The sequence below is a fragment of the Epinephelus lanceolatus genome, chromosome 22, assembly GCF_041903045.1.
Source record: "Epinephelus lanceolatus isolate andai-2023 chromosome 22, ASM4190304v1, whole genome shotgun sequence".
Classification (NCBI taxonomy): domain Eukaryota; kingdom Metazoa; phylum Chordata; class Actinopteri; order Perciformes; family Serranidae; genus Epinephelus; species Epinephelus lanceolatus.
In genome coordinates, this window is record NC_135755.1 from 25,365,441 (window position 1) to 25,381,422 (window position 15,982).

Genomic DNA, 15,982 nt, shown 5'->3' on the forward strand with positions numbered 1-15,982 from the left:
TTCGAATCAGCTCATTCTGAAATCCAACTGGACGTTTGTGCCAAATTTGAAGAAATTCCTTCTAGGTGTTGAGGTATCACGTTAACAAGAATAAGATGGACGCAAGGTCACAGTGACTTTCGACCACTAAAGTCTAATCATTGTTGATTCCAAGTGGAAGTTCGTACCAAATTTAAGGAAGTTCCCTCAAGGCATCCTGAGATGTCGTGTTCACGAAAATGAGACAGACAAGGTAACAGTGACCTTGACCTTTGACCTATGGCCACCAACATCTAATCAGTTCATCCTTAAAGTTAATTTATACTTCTGCGTTGAATCAATGCCATAGCTAACCTACACCGTAGCCTGACATGCACCTCCCCAAAACTGTAACTACGCGTCGCGGTGACACAGACCTCCTGTCTGTTTCTATATACTGGCACCATTTCCCTTAAGGGAAGAAAAGCTTGTATGTACTTTTGTTTCACAGATAAGAAACAATAAATTGTAAAGACAGTAAAGCCTCCACAAAATGGCATTTTAAGTCTTGTGTGTGATTTATCTTTCAGGGATTTATACTTCGGGATTTATCCTGGCTTCATGTGAGCAGAGGAAATCTCCGCTCGTCGCTAGGCTAATTTATACAATGTAAAATGCCATAGGCTGGCGCTAATAACGTTAGCATGTCATATTTGTTTGGAAAACGTGTTTAATACAGGACAGTTGTTTTGTCAGTGAACTTTGTGAGTTGTAATGGAGCCATATTAGTGCTGTTACCTCTGTTAAATGTTGCTGTTGTCCCTGGTTTTATATGAGAAGAGGGAAAGATCGCTGGCCGCTAGGCAAATCTATACAATGTAAAATGCCATCAGCTTGTGCTAAGCCAATATGTGTTCTTGTGTTTGAAACTGTTTCTATTAAGCCATGTTTAATGTGTGTTTTGAATCAACTACACTTATCAGCACTTCACAGAAACCTCCACCACCAACTAGTGTTTTGGAGGTGTAACTGCAGAGTGGCACGAACACACCACCGCACAAGTAAAAATGCTCACGACGACGTAGGCGACGTGCGTAGGCTACGCACGTAGGGTCTATGCACAACCATAAATCTTGCTTTACATCCAAGTGGACAGCCAAATTTAAAAAAATAAATAAATAAATCCCTCAAGGCATTATACAGCATAATAGCATATATAAAGGTAGCCATTTTACAGTTCTTTAATTTGCATATGTTGTGTATTTGCAATATAAGTTGGGTTAAAATGCAAGCTTTAAGTGTGCATGAATATATCTTTCCTGGCTCATAATATTACACATAATATTTAGTGATCTAAGACACTGCATGTGATATTAAAGGACTATCAATAAAGGCAAGTCTGTTGTTTGATGTATTTGAAAGACTGTGTTTATTTGGCTCCAACAGTACAGTCATATGAAATGTCATCTTGAAATATAGTCGTGTGTGAACACAAGGGTCTTCAAAGAAATGTCAATCAAGTGGGTAAAAAAAAGAGTAATACAAACACAGAACAGAAACTGAACATATACCACAACCCCAAAAAATGCAGTTTTAACTCAAAGCCACAATGTGGAGTTTGCTTCTACACCAAGACTGCGTTTTATTATGGAGAGTATGTGGTAATACACTTGTTTCAGTAAGGCTGCAGTGTATTGGTTTAGATCTGTAAGAGTTTCTGATAAGAGACCAGTGTCTTTTAGCATTATGCAGATGGATGTTACTTTGTCAATTATCCCACACCACCACTTTTAATCTGGGAGGTCTCGATGAGTAAGTGGGTGTGTGTTAGGCTGACTGTGTCTTCAGAGGAAGACCTGACTCAGAGTATTTCTGTAACTATGACAAACACACAGATGTGGCCTATCACTGAGTCATTTTGGAGCCTCTCACCAGCTCAGCTAATACTGATATGGAAATAAATGTCATATTTTGGCACTTCTGCTGATAGCAGAATAAACTAAAATTGAATATTTAACAAGTAAACACAACAATCAAACAAAAACAATCAATCAAATAAAAAACAAAAATCAATTAAAAAAATTAGCTGCACATGCTAAAGATACAGCAACTTGTGAGAACAAATACTGTAACAAAGGCTGGAAATCAAATCACAAAATTTAAAAAAAAAAAACACATTGCAAAAATTTAGTAAATATTACATAATGGAAATAACATTTTGAAACATGAGTGAAGGGACAGTATTTGAGGAAATGTGTTCCAAAACTGATGTTGACATTTGTTTCTTTGTCTTCGGGTAAATAAACATTTTCCTTCCAGGTAGTGGTACACAGGGTAGCATGACTGAGCAAATGGAGCTACAGAGATCACAACGATGTGACATTTCAGCTGCATTTGATGCTACACACATTAACCAAAGTATAAATTGCACTTCTTGTCAAATGAGCACACATTTTAACAGTACATTAATAATCCACTATACATATATCAAACTACATTCAATGCAAAGAGAGAGAGAAAGAGAGAGAGAGAGAAAAGAGGAAGCGTGAGAAAAAGCTGTGATGTTTAACTTTACGCCACTGCATTGGCCAGGCCTGTCGACACTCAGGCCATCAGTACTCTGTTGTCATAGTTAGCTTTTCGACACACAAAATTAAATAAAAGCAGACGAACCATTGTAAGGCCTATGATCTAAAATAAATGCACAGTGAATACACACTGGTCTGGTTTTTCGTAAATGACCGCCTTCCTTCACACTGTTCCATTTGCATAACTGTTATGTGATGCCCCGAAAATTCCTCATGATACCAAGAAAGAGCGGAAACTGACATCAAAAGCCGACTGAAAGGAATGCTGTTTAAAACCAAAAATGCCTTCATTTAAGAAATTATAGAAAAATAAATAATGTACCACTTAAAATACTGAGACAAATACACAAATATATGCACAGAAAAACTTGTTTCATACATAAAACCCCAACGACAATAAAGAAACCTGTTGTGTAGTTCTTGCCACTGGTAGAGCGCATCAACGGAGCTGCTGTTGACCTGCTATCAGATAGCACCATTATAATCTATACAGATGTGCACCCATTCTTAATAACCATGAGATGAACTGTACAATCAAACCATATGGAAATAAATCTCCTCAAATCCACCTGTGGTTGCTGCTACGTCACAACAAAATGTTGGTGTTTCACATCTGCCCTTACAGTAAATCATTCATGCATATTTCTAACGCTGAGGAAAACAAGTACAGAGCATCACCTTGCATAGCACCCACTATGTCAGAAGGCAAATTGAATATAAGAAATATGAAAGGATGACTGGTGAAAAATAAACCTATTGCTCCATCTGATATGGAATGTGACATAACTGGCCACCAGTTAGACTGTGGTGAATCATTGGACGTCGACCAATTAGCTGTGTCTGTCAAATTTAGCTTTTCTTGCACTGTAATATACATTTTTATATGTTTAAGACAACACATGAGGTGTAATGCGAAACATAATCTGCCCTGAATCGGAAACATCTGAAATACCAGCTGCTGTGTGTTCAGGTAAAACCGATTATGAACCCCAACCCCTGAAACAAAGCTTTACACTTCCGATACACACCCTCAATTCAATGCTTGTCGTCAACATTTAAGAAATTCATAAGTAATAAATTGTGTACATGCAGTGAACTGACAACACTGTACAACTAACATCCCATACAACAAGTCCAGAATGAACAAGTAGCAGATTTGTTACACTGCTGGGTGTGTGTTTTTTTGCACAAACAATGAGCTTCTTCAAAACCACGGGTAAGATCAGAGGCAGTCGAGATGGATGCAATCTTACCGTGCGCTAAGGTGAAGCTGTAACCTACATGCTATTTCAACATCTTGTAAAGTTCATATGAAAAACAGTGCGCAATGTGTGTCTTTCCAGTACTCCAAACAAAGCTTACCCTCCTGAAATAAACACCATTCCAATAATCCAAAATATGATATAAAGTTGTACATTTCTGATAAAGGAATGAATAAAAGCTTGAGGCACCGAAGGCTATAATACACAAAATACAATGTTAAAGAATGAGAGCAAAAAACAAAAAGTCAAAAGAAGAAAACATGATTGCATTCTGTTAACGCTCTCAGTAGATCTCGCAGAGTTGCCTGTGAGGAGAGGCGCATGCTCCAGCTGATCTCCATGGAGATCGATGAGACTCTCAGCGACTCTCCTGCAGGGATCCATTCCCGTGCTCAGAGAGGGGGGCGGGCGTCCCCAGCAGGCCTGTCCAATCTCAAATCCACGTGATTTGTTTTCCCAACTGTGCAGTGAGCCTGCTAAGTTCTCCCCTCTTGTCCGGAGACGTGTGGGTGTGGGAGCCACCACACGGATGATGGTGATGACGACGATGCTGAGCCACGTGAGTGCAACAGTGAAAACCTGCTGATGTCATACCCTCTGCAGGCATCACCACAATAAAGCAACAATAACCAACAACTTAGCTTTCAGGGGATTTTCAGGCTACCAGCCATGGCGTGACACCCTTGGGAAGATTAAAGGAAAGCAGAAATTACTAATTCAGAGCTCTGGGGTTGTTGTTGGTTTTTTTTATGTTAGTGTTGTTTTCTGCAGAAGCCATGACGCAACCACAAACAGTGACAGGTATGTACAATACATATAAATATAGTTTACTACTCATGCTTTTGCAGGGTACGGGGTGCAATGTTCTGCTTGGCACAGTTTTTTTTCCTCTTCTTCTTTTTTTTTTTTTTTTAGTCTTTTAGAAAATGGTGCTGCATGAATGGGCGGTGAGCTTGTTGAGACCAAACAACACAAAACACCTAGCATTTGGTGTTAGAGAGCCAGTCCAGATCCTCCTCCACTTCCTCCTCCTCATCCTCCTCCTCCTCCTCCTCCTCCTTCCAGGCCTCCTTTCACCCCCTGGGAATCTGGCTGGGCTGCGACGCTCCAGTCTGAGCCATGCAAAGACTACAGAGACAAGTTCTGCCGCCAGCCAAGGATCAGAACTCCACCACGATGTGGATGTGAGAGAGCGGACACACACGTTTTTTTTTTGTTTGTTGTTTGTTTTCCACACGGTGATGTGAGTAGAAGCAGCTTAGAGCGTGACACTCGGGACGGTTATCTCTTTTTTTTGTATCAGCGTACACATAGACTTCTTTTCTTTTAGACATTTTTTTTCCATTAAAAAAACTATAAATACCATAAAAGAAGCATTATTTACAAACTCCATGCGTTTCAGGTTAGAGTGATCACTGCAAGAAAAGCACAGGAGAGAGAACGACATGAAGATGGACATGTTTCACACTGTTTCATGACTGTGCAGGTTTGACAACAGTGACATTTTTCACACTACAGTCATACATTGTTATGACGTGTTTCACAGAAAACCCATGCAAACATAGAAAAGCTGAAACCCACATGGAAAAAAATTACTGACACTGAGTGAACAAAAATACTCTGATTTTGATTGACCTTTCCAAACCTATTCTATAAACACAGATGTAAATTAAGGACACAGATGGTCACGTTACTGTAGTGTTACTGTAGCTCAAATTTGTTGTCTTACCTTCTGCCAGCATCCAGGCATTGGTAATCCATCTGGGCCCTGTTTAGAGAGGAGTAGCAGGGAAGAAAAGAACCATGAGGACAAACAGGAATGGCAGGTCTGCTGTTAACAGGCACCATTTACACAAAGATTTCAAGTGTGTTAAATGAGTGGCTTTTACCCCGCGAGAACACATAACAAATGTCATCCTTTTAGATATTCATGACAAAAATGCATCCGATTAATGAGACCGAATCACATGGCAGAGACAAACTGTCCCATCCTGCCCAACTGAGACATCAGAGCTATGTCTCCAAACCACATTTTGGTGAGGACAAACAGCCAAATTGGGTAAAATCAAAGCGTGCATCAAACCACAAGCATATGATCAAATCAGAGGGCTGAGCGTATCAACGTTAATTATACTATTTCTATTGTTTTAACGTGGTGATTACAAACGTTGTGGTTCACATGAGCGACCTGTGTGCAGTTTACTGCCGTCTCACAGGATTAAACTGTGTGTCATTATGTCTGAGCTGAAATACAGAATTGGACATTACAGTGTCTAGTTTAACCCTTTGAAACCTGAGCAAATTAGCTATATTTTTTTTTTTCGAAAACATGGAAAGAAGGCATTGAGAAATGTATGAAAAAAAAAGTAATAAAAAAAATACAAATTTACCTGAAAAAGGGTTGCTAAAAATCAAATAAATAGAATCATATCTATTTTCTGTTACACAATTTTAAATATAATAATAATATATATTTATAAATATACATTTCCTTAGGGTTTTTTTTTTTTTTGGATAGTTTTCTAACTATGCTCATTGCCTTTTACCCATGTTTTCTATACAAGTCAAACCAATTTTTTTGCAGGTTTCGACAGTTTAAATGTTTATGATATCATCTGAACATAGCACAAGAAAGATGTTGATCCAGATTTAAAAGGGTTAAGGGAGGAACTGGACTTTCTCTGATCTAGTGCACTTGGTGTGTAATTAACTTCCTCAAAAAGATCTTTACGTAACAGAAACTTAACTTACAGTAACTACTGTACCCCCCTGGAGCTAGAAAACTGTGAGTCTGCTGGTTTGTATGTCTCTCTCTAACATATGAGCATATTAAAAGTATTTCAGAGACCACTGATCTACATTTCTTTCAAAATTGAAAGTTTCCCCAGTGTCCCGTGTTATGATACAATCATGTGAAATATTACATGTAATGACAACTGCAAGACTGTATTCTTCATTCATGCACATAATACACAGCAAAATACAGCTCATGCACATCAATATGTCGATGATACTGCTCTGTGATTTTATAATAGTTGCCCCGCAGTAGAGTTTCAAAACAAAACTGAGCTCGATTTGGGGACACTAGAACAAAATCAGGGAGTTTATCTTCACGTTATTGCAGCTAGTTCAAATAAATGAATGTAGATGTAGTTCAATGAGATGGCATATTTGACATATGAATGTTTTCTTACCTACTATTTCATTGTCTACACACTGCATGCTATGACTTCTCTTACACATTAACCCCTAACATCTCTACTCAAAAATTCAATGCATAACACAGCAATGTTTTTGTTTTTCCAAAAGCAGAAAACACCAAAAAATGCATGAAAACAAAATTCATTTTCTCATCTTGAATAGGTCTGGAGCAATAACCTGTTTAGTCTATTGTGTTTCCCTTGTCATCATGGTCTGGCCCAATTGGTACAAATACAAGAAAGGGGAAAGGGGGAGTTAACAGACTAACAGAGGGGTCCATGTGCCGGCAGTATGGGCATCAGTAGAGGAGTCTGTGTTAGCATCAGGTTAAAAGGTAACTGGGTCCATGGAGAAGTCAGCAGGAAGATAACAGGATTTCAGCAGAACTTGTCTCCAGTTTTAATCAAGGGAATGGAAGGAGTCAGTTAGAGGGATAGATTTAATTATCAGTTATATCAATACTCATGTTTATTTTGTATAGTTCACGTAATAATGTGTATCATCTAAAAGAGGCTGCTTGCGTTTAGCAAGTTAGTGAAGTATATGTTGGTGCATTTTAACAAGTCATAAATGGACAATGTAGTTGTGAATAAAATGAGGTGTGTTCATGCCTGTCAAGCTCTCAAGTCATGCGTGGTTTTTGTTGTCAGTGATGACTGCAGGTGAGCGGCATGCATGGTCACGAGGTGGAGGAAAAAGAGAAATACTGTACCAATTGGCATGGGGCATCCAGCCCGTCCAGACCTGGCTGCCCTGGTTCCCCCTTTTCACCCTTAAATCCCCGGAAACCCTGTTTGCAAAGATGACCTAGGAGTGTTACTGGGAGAGAGGTGGACGACCCTTAACCCCTGCATCCGTCCACTACGACGGACGCAAGGGGGGGTTGATGTGGGAGGAGCTGCCCTGTGAGCTTGCTGATACCACGGTCCAGCCAAATCGTATGTTTTTGGGGCTTTTAACAGCATGTTTTTGTGTCTGAATTGCAGAGTTACAGAAGAGTGATGGACTCTATGTTTCAGGTTGCTATGATGCGGTGGAAGCTGGGTATCTGTTTAGCCACAGGGCGCTCATCTGTGTTTGGGGCAGCTGCTCTACACAGCTGGGAGGCGATTCCCAGCTCACAGTTAGGACATACCAATGGGCAGGGTGCATCTAATCCAGGGGCACCCTGTTCTCCTTTCTCGCCCTTAGGCCCTTTTTTGCCCTTCTTTCCCTTCTCCCCCTGTGGATACAACGTTTTGGTCAAGTTAGCATCATTTTTTTGAACATTTGGGACAGCACTGATATTAAGAGATAGCAGGGGAGTGATTAAAAGGGAGGCCATGGCCCACAAAGGAGAAAGACACATGGTCATTGTTAGATGGGAGGGGATACCAGACAGATTTGGGTATTCTAAAAACATTCCTTAGGACAGGAAGAGGACGAAAAAAGGGGAAAGCTAGGAAGGAGTAAAAATCAGAGCTGATCGCCAAAAGGGGTGTCAAGGGCACAAAGGATGAGAAAGAGTAGCAGGGAAAAAACCTCCAGAAGGACACAATTCAAGCTACTACACAGTGCAAAAAGATCAAACTGTATCCCTTCATATTTGGGTTGGAGTTAGTCTTCTCATGACATCCAGTACATGCATTAGAGAACAACAAAATACAAAATAAATACGGTTCCCAATGCATGATCTGGTTACTGGAGCTTGAAATTACATCAGGAGGACATTTCTTTGTACTAAGCTTCACAGAGGTAATATCACAGATACATGTACAGCCCTCGTGAGTTGAGATGTGCAAATTTCGGTACTGTTAATGGTGTGAATTTTCAACAAACTGTACTATAGACGATTTCAAACAAAGAGAGACAGGCGAGCAGCTTAGGAAGGGGGCGGAGTGAAGATTGTCCCTCGCTGCGGGGAGAGAGGTCCCTCTCCTCCACTCCACACTTCGACTTATTTTCATTGTGCTGTTGGTGGCTTGGAAAACCGCCCCTAACTGTGTCACACGGGCAGAAGGGAAGGCAGCTGCAGCTCGGCCCTGTACACCTTTCTCCCCATCTCCACACTTAGACTTTTTTTCACCCTGCCGACAGTGGAGCTTATATTCATGTGCCGATGGTGGCTTGGAAAACCGCCCCTAACTGTGCCACACGGGCAGAAGGCAAGGCGGCCGGTTCTATTTCTCCCTCTGTGGGAGCCGTGCAGCAGCCCACCGCATCCATCCACCCCTCCCTTCCTCGCAGCCCGGGCGCACATACACCCCTGAGGCTCGGCTCTCTCCGCGGACAGAATGGTTTTATAGTAAGGGGAGGAGTAAAGGGAGGAGGGCAGGCTTAGCGTGGATGGTTAGTGACGTCATTCGCCTCGAAAAAGAATCATTCGCCTCCAATGTAATGTAATGTAAATTCAAATGTAGTAACCAGGTTTCAAGCTGTAGAGGGCAATCCATACCACATTTTTAAAATAAAATGTAGATTTTCAACAGTTTGCACTAAACTGTCAAGATTTTGAGCAGGATCAGTCAGTAACACTACTATACAACCAGAAACAATGATTATCAGCTGAAAAAAATGGTTTTAGGGTTTAGTTACTCTTTAATGAAGTAGCTGACGAGGGATGTGTTTGGGAAAAACTCACTCTGAGTGCCGGAGCACACTCTGGCACAAACTGGACCTTTCATAAATTCAGAGACCTGTTGGGATCTACCATTCAGTCATTCAGAACTACACACTTTCGGAGCAGCAGAGCGTAATCTGGGCACTCCATCTGGGCAAATGGAGCATCAGAGCGCCAAGTGATGTGAATGTGTGATGAACTTCGTTAACTCGTGTAGGAATAGAAGGGCTCTCGTTTTGGCGCACAGCGTCGGATTGGATTGACGAACGCACCCAAGGTAACTATAAAAGTCTAAACTTTTATAGTTACCTTGGTAGCTGACAAGGAATATTTAAAGAAGGAAAGGTTATACGTCAGTGACATCATTCGAGGAGCCAGACTCTATTGGAGTCAATGCGGCGGGCCCGGCAAATCACACTTTAACCCATTGTATCTTTGTTGTTTCAGCTTCGACTGAAAAATCCTTCCACCTGATCAAAAAACACACATTATGTGATGCTTATAACATTTTTGTCCCTAAACATGTGTGTTCGTTTTCCTTGTTATTGGTCTCCAAACAGATCATGACTCTGTCTAGCAGCTACACCTCAGCCTCTGCTGGACAGAGCCAAAGATATGATGGGTTAAAGTGTGATATGCAGTGCATGCCCCGTTGACTCCAGTAGAACTGACACCAAAGTCTGGGTCCTTGAACACTGTCAATGTTGTCATGACTGTTCCTTCTTTTTAGTTTCCTTGGTAGCTTGTTTGGCATGGGTTACCATGGTTACGCATCTCCATCTGGCAAGGAGGGTCTTGGAAGGTGATTGAAGCTCAGTGTGTCCGAAAAGACACATACTGCTGCTTATGTAACCCAATATTGGGTATGTAGCGGTAGTATGTGATTTTGGATGCATGTGAAAACGCCAAATGCAAATTGTGTTTATCTTTATGTACAAAGGAATGGGATACAGTTTCTGAAAGACATCAAACATCTAAAAAAAACACATTATAAGTGTTAGTAAGTGTGGAAACATACAGAATTAAGCACTGACAGATATAAACTACCGTATACACAAGCAAGGGAGAGGTTATCAACAGGCTCAGGAAACTCATGGAAGTGACATGTTTTAAGTATGTTCATGCATGGAAACAACAGAAATAAAACAACTAAGAGCCTGCTGTCAATGGACTTGTGTGGTCTGGCATGTTGAAATCACAATTTTTTTTGATGCCTCAGAATGAAATTTGACTTGTGATTTTGAGAAATGAGATGGCAAATCATTGAAAAGTGGAGAACAAAAGTTTGAGGGGACTGGGGATGATATTCTATGCGAAAGATATTTTACATCGTGTAGAGTTGTTATCAAATTATTTTGTTGGAATTCTGGTTGATGAGTTCATCTCTCGAGAAAATCAAAATGTTATATATCTGTAACAATACAAGAAAATCATTAGGAAGCATAAACTATTCCTTTCAACCACCCGTATACACTACCTTTGATCAACCATCTATAGATTCGGAGAAACTTATAAAAGCAGCTAGATAAAGTACCTCTATATTTCCTGTCACTGTCCATTGACACCAGTCCTCTATTATATGTTAGGGGGTTAACAAGCCATTTATTCCTTATCTACATCTACCTTCTCTCCTCTTTCCCCAACGTCGCCTTTCTCTCCCCTTAAGCCTGGCAACCCCTGTAAAAGTACAACTCCACTTAATGACTCTGGCTTTACTATGCAAAGACAGAGAGGATGTTCTTGTCCTGACACAGCTGAAGGAAACACATCAGGATCAAATTGATAGGTGTGGGAGAAAGTGAAGGGATGATCAACAAGAATATTATGTATAATATGTAGCTGGTTTTTAGATCTAGAAATAGTTACAAAAGGGGAAACCAGCAGTTCTCCAGAATTAATTGCACAAAACAATTGCTTTGTTTTATTATCAAAAAACAAACTTAATGTATTTTGTTATAAGGTCTTAGTCAAAAGCTTGACTAGGGACAAACTACTTAACCATTACTCATTAGCTAATTAGCACCAGGTGTGAAGCGCCACATAATATAAACAAAGTAAACTATTATCTGTGCTATATGCGCAGTGTATGATGAATATGAAGTACACAAGTAATATGATAAATGCTGGGATATTGTTATTTATGATTTATGACTTTTTATCTAGCTGGATCGTGGAAATGTGCGTACTTAAGCTATGGAATATATAAACATAAATTTATAAATTATTGCAAGATTATCTTTAATTTTTGGTATGTATTTGATGACTTACAGGCTCATTTACGTAATGGTACCTACAGGCTCGGGAATATGCACCGATCAGCCAAAACATTAAAACCACTGACAGGTGAAGTGAATAACTTTGATTGTTTTGTTCCAATGCATTGTTCTGCTGGGAAACCTTTGGTTCTGGCATTCAGGTGGATACCACCTGACATGTTCCACCCACTCAAACACCGTTGCAGACCAAGTACCCCCCCTCATAGCAACAGTACTCCCCAATGGCAGCCCCATGCCACACTGCAAAAACTGTTTAGAAATGGCCTGTGGAATGTGACAAAAAGCTAAAGGTGTTGAACTGGCTTTTAAATTTCCCAGGTCCCAATCTGCTCAAGGATTCTTGTGATGTGCCGGTACCCCAGATGTATCCCTAATCCAAGGTGGAACCTCCTTGGATCGGACTTGGCTCTGACCTGTCGAGGCATGGACACAGGGTCTCTGGGAGTGTCCTGTGGTGTCTGGCACCAGTGCGTTGGCGGCAGATCCATTTAGTCTGGTGGGTTGTGAGGTTGGTTAATGGCACGTGCCACAGATGCTCATCCAGAGTGGGATCTGGGGAATCTGGAGGCCAGGTTGACACTTTGAGGTCGTTGTCACATTCCTTGCTACATTCCAGAGTGATGTTTGCAGTGTGGCATGGTGCATTGTCCTGCCATTGGGGAGTACTGTTGCCATGAGGGGGGGTACTTGGTCTGCAACGGTGTTTATAGTGGGCGGAACATGTCAGGTGGTATCCACATGAATGGCAGGCCCAAAGGTTTCCCAGCAGAACAATGCATTGGAACAAAATAATCAAAGTTATTCACTTCACCTGTCAGTGGTTTTAATGTTTTGGCTGATCGGTGTATGTGATAATAGTGGTTAAATCTTGTTAAGCTTGGTTTTTGATACTTAGAAAAGCCTATTTATGTTTTTTTAATCTATATTTAAAAGCTTTTTTGCCAAGCACTTCTGTGCTGGAAGACGCATTCCCTGTCACACTGACTTTTAGCCTCTCTGCCTTCGGAGAAAACTGAGAAAACAAAGTTTAAGAGACTTACATCCAAGCCTGGTGTTCCAGCAGCTCCCTGCAAATGAAGAACACAAGTTGCATCATCATTACGAAGTTGACTTTCACAAATGCTGACATTTACATGCATCCATACATAAATCATACCTTGTTCAATAAATGGGGGGAATGTAAGCAGTAAACAAATGGGCCTATTTAATATAGCTGTAATCATCCATCTGCTTATAGCTGAAATCACTGCCCTTTCTAGCAACAACAGCTATTCAGGAAAGATGGCAGTGTTATGAAACATAGTGTGGAAGCTTGTTTCTGCCACTGCAACCTGAGGGAAATGTGATACAATGGTGATGCTACTGCACATAAGCTGTCGTTTCCAATGTGTGAAAACCCAAACTTTTGGAATGCACCATGCACGTTGGCAATTCAAGATGTATGTATGTAAAGATAACAATAAGAGGCCTCAACATGATAATATACTTGACAAACTTACAGGTAGTCCATACGGTCCCCTTGGTCCTGGCTCGCCTGTTGCTCCTTTCTCACCCTAATACAAATGAATCAGTGTTGCAGTCACCTTAAGTACAAACACACTCCATCGTCAGTAAGATATGAGAACAAAATTAAATTTTGGTCTTACTATGTCACCCTTCGGCCCAGCTGGACCAGCTGGACCCACAGGCCCATCCATGCCCTGCAAAGAGTAGTGTTCTCATGTTGAGTTTACGTCATTGGACTAAAGCAGGTATTTCAAAATAAAATTGATTTTCACATGGAAAGCAAAAATTTTGTTTAGCATCCACATTTTGTACAATATTCCCATCTGGTTTGACCTACAACCTGCACACAGAGCTGCTGCTAGTACACGTGCATTGGCCACAGAGGACATTTACAACACTGCTGACACAGTTAATGTATGAGTGTGTGTTAATGCTGAGTTAATGCAACACGGGACAAAACGGGAGCCTTGCAATGCCTACTGTAACTGCTGTCTGTCTGGTCCTTATCCTGAGAATTTTAACTCAGCTCATGAGACCTAGCTATCATGTAAACATAAACAGAAGTGTATATAACTTTCTTTTCAGTCACAGTAAAATATAGTAAAATGGGGTGATGGTGGTAAATTTTGAGGGAAAGGGGGGACTGTATGGAGGGTGAGAGGGAGGAAAGTAGGCAGAAGTTGGGTGGTGAAGCCTCTTGGTCACATGACACTCACCCTAATTCCGGGCTTGCCGTCCAAGCCGGAGGCTCCCTGCGTGGTTATGGAGGTATGAGTGACATGAACAAGGCGGGATTAGTACCAGATGAACACTGTTATTAGGACAGGTTGATGGCAGGGTTTACAACAACTAAATTACACTGTGTTACAGGGAGGTTGGCAAAATAGTCAGCCCAGGCACATGAAAATGAGGACAGAAAATGGAGAGGGCCATACACACACACACACACACACACACACACACACACACAACAGACACACACAAACACACACTCAAATATGTGCACTAATGCACAATAACAAATCAGACAGGGCTAAAACTGAAGTGAGAGATTTCTATGGATGTCTGAGAAAATAAAGGACAGGGCTTTGTGGTTGGAGATATCACGTGGTTGGAGATATCACATGTTGCATGGCTGTACTCACGGGGAGACCCAGTGGACCACGATCCCCTTTGTGTCCTGGTTCCCCTCGGATACCCTTCACACCGTGCAAACCAGGTTCCCCCTAAGGAAACAGACACAACACAGTTTCTGTACCTGTGAATGCACCTGTGCTGGTCAAAGTTGATGTTCCTGCATGATTCTTGCACTTTTTGGGGTTGTACCCACATGGTTCAAAGAACTTCTGGAAGGTGGTTTGGATAGAAACATCAACTAAATAAATGTAATGTAAAGAAAAAATTAATAATATCATCTAGGCTTGCCCCCTTTGTTCATCCTGCTATACAGTAGCTGACCAAAATATTAATTAAAACTTAAAGAAAAGCATTTGCTGCAGTGATGCTACAAGTTTCTACAAGAAACAATGAAGATGCATCAGTGACGGTGTGTAGAGTTGAAAAACCGGCATGTTCATAAAGATTCATACTCATCTCACACTTGTTCTTTGCTGCGATTAATTAATATTTTTCATTTTTGAATGGACATTGCTTCACTAAATTGTCAGAGGATGCACAACTATATACACAAAAGCGCAGACATTATTACAATTACATTTGAGTCTCACCAGAGACTAATGGTAAAAATGACTAATAAAAAATGTGCACAATGAGCAAAAACTATAATAATCAGTGTATTCTTCAGTCCAAGTGAACATTTGTGCCAAATTTGAAGGACGGACAAGGTCAAATTGACCTTTACCTTTGACCTATGACCACTTAAATCTAATCACATCATTCTTAACTCGTTGTGGATATTTGTGCCACATTTGAAGAAAATCCCTCAAGGTATTTGTAAGATATCACATTCAAACGGATGAGACAGAGGGTGTTACAATGACCTTGACCTTTGAGTTATAACCACCAAATTCCAATCAATCTATCCTTGACTCAGAGTGGATGTTTTTGCCAAATTTGAAGAAATTCCATCAAGGTGCTCTTCAGATATTCCCAAGAATGAGATGGATGCAAGATCACTGTGATCTTGACCTTAGACACTTGACCACCAAAATCTAATCAGTTCATCAATGATTCCAAGTGAACATTTGTGCCAAATTTGAAGAAATTTTGGGGTGTCGGTGGCTTAGTGGTAGAGCAGGCGCCCCATGTACAAGGCTGTTGCCGCAGCGGCCCAGGTTCGGCTCTGGCCTGTGACCCTTTGCTGCATGTCACTCCCTCTCTCTCTCCCCATCACACTATCCATTAAAGGCTAAAAATGCCCCCCAAAAAAAAAAAAAAAAAAAATTGAAGAAATTGTCTTAATACTTGAGATATCATGTTCTCAATAGTAGGATGGATGGATCAATAGGCAGACATACGGACAGATGGACGGACAACCTGAAAACATAATGCCTCCAGCCACGGCTGGCGTTCTGATTATTTTGACAGATATTGCAATTGCAAAATGAGTCGTGGTTTAAGTGGAAATTGGAA

The 15,982-nt window shown here is 40.8% G+C and overlaps 1 protein-coding gene across 1 annotated transcript in view; it reads right to left on the reverse strand.

Moving 5' to 3' along the window:
- Positions 1-4,317: 4,317 nt before the first annotated feature.
- Positions 4,318-15,982, reverse strand: part of col25a1 (collagen type XXV alpha 1 chain) — a 196,768-nt gene continuing 185,103 nt past the window's right edge. Inside the window, exons 29-37 of the mRNA XM_078164124.1 lie at positions 14,536-14,616; positions 14,107-14,142; positions 13,531-13,584; positions 13,384-13,437; positions 12,925-12,951; positions 11,232-11,285; positions 8,145-8,231; positions 5,538-5,576; positions 4,318-4,490 (exon numbers count right to left, since the gene is read on the reverse strand). Coding sequence (XP_078020250.1) covers positions 4,464-4,490; positions 5,538-5,576; positions 8,145-8,231; positions 11,232-11,285; positions 12,925-12,951; positions 13,384-13,437; positions 13,531-13,584; positions 14,107-14,142; positions 14,536-14,616 — 459 coding nt within the window. The 3' untranslated portion in view covers positions 4,318-4,463. The remainder of the gene's footprint in view (positions 4,491-5,537; positions 5,577-8,144; positions 8,232-11,231; positions 11,286-12,924; positions 12,952-13,383; positions 13,438-13,530; positions 13,585-14,106; positions 14,143-14,535; positions 14,617-15,982) is intronic.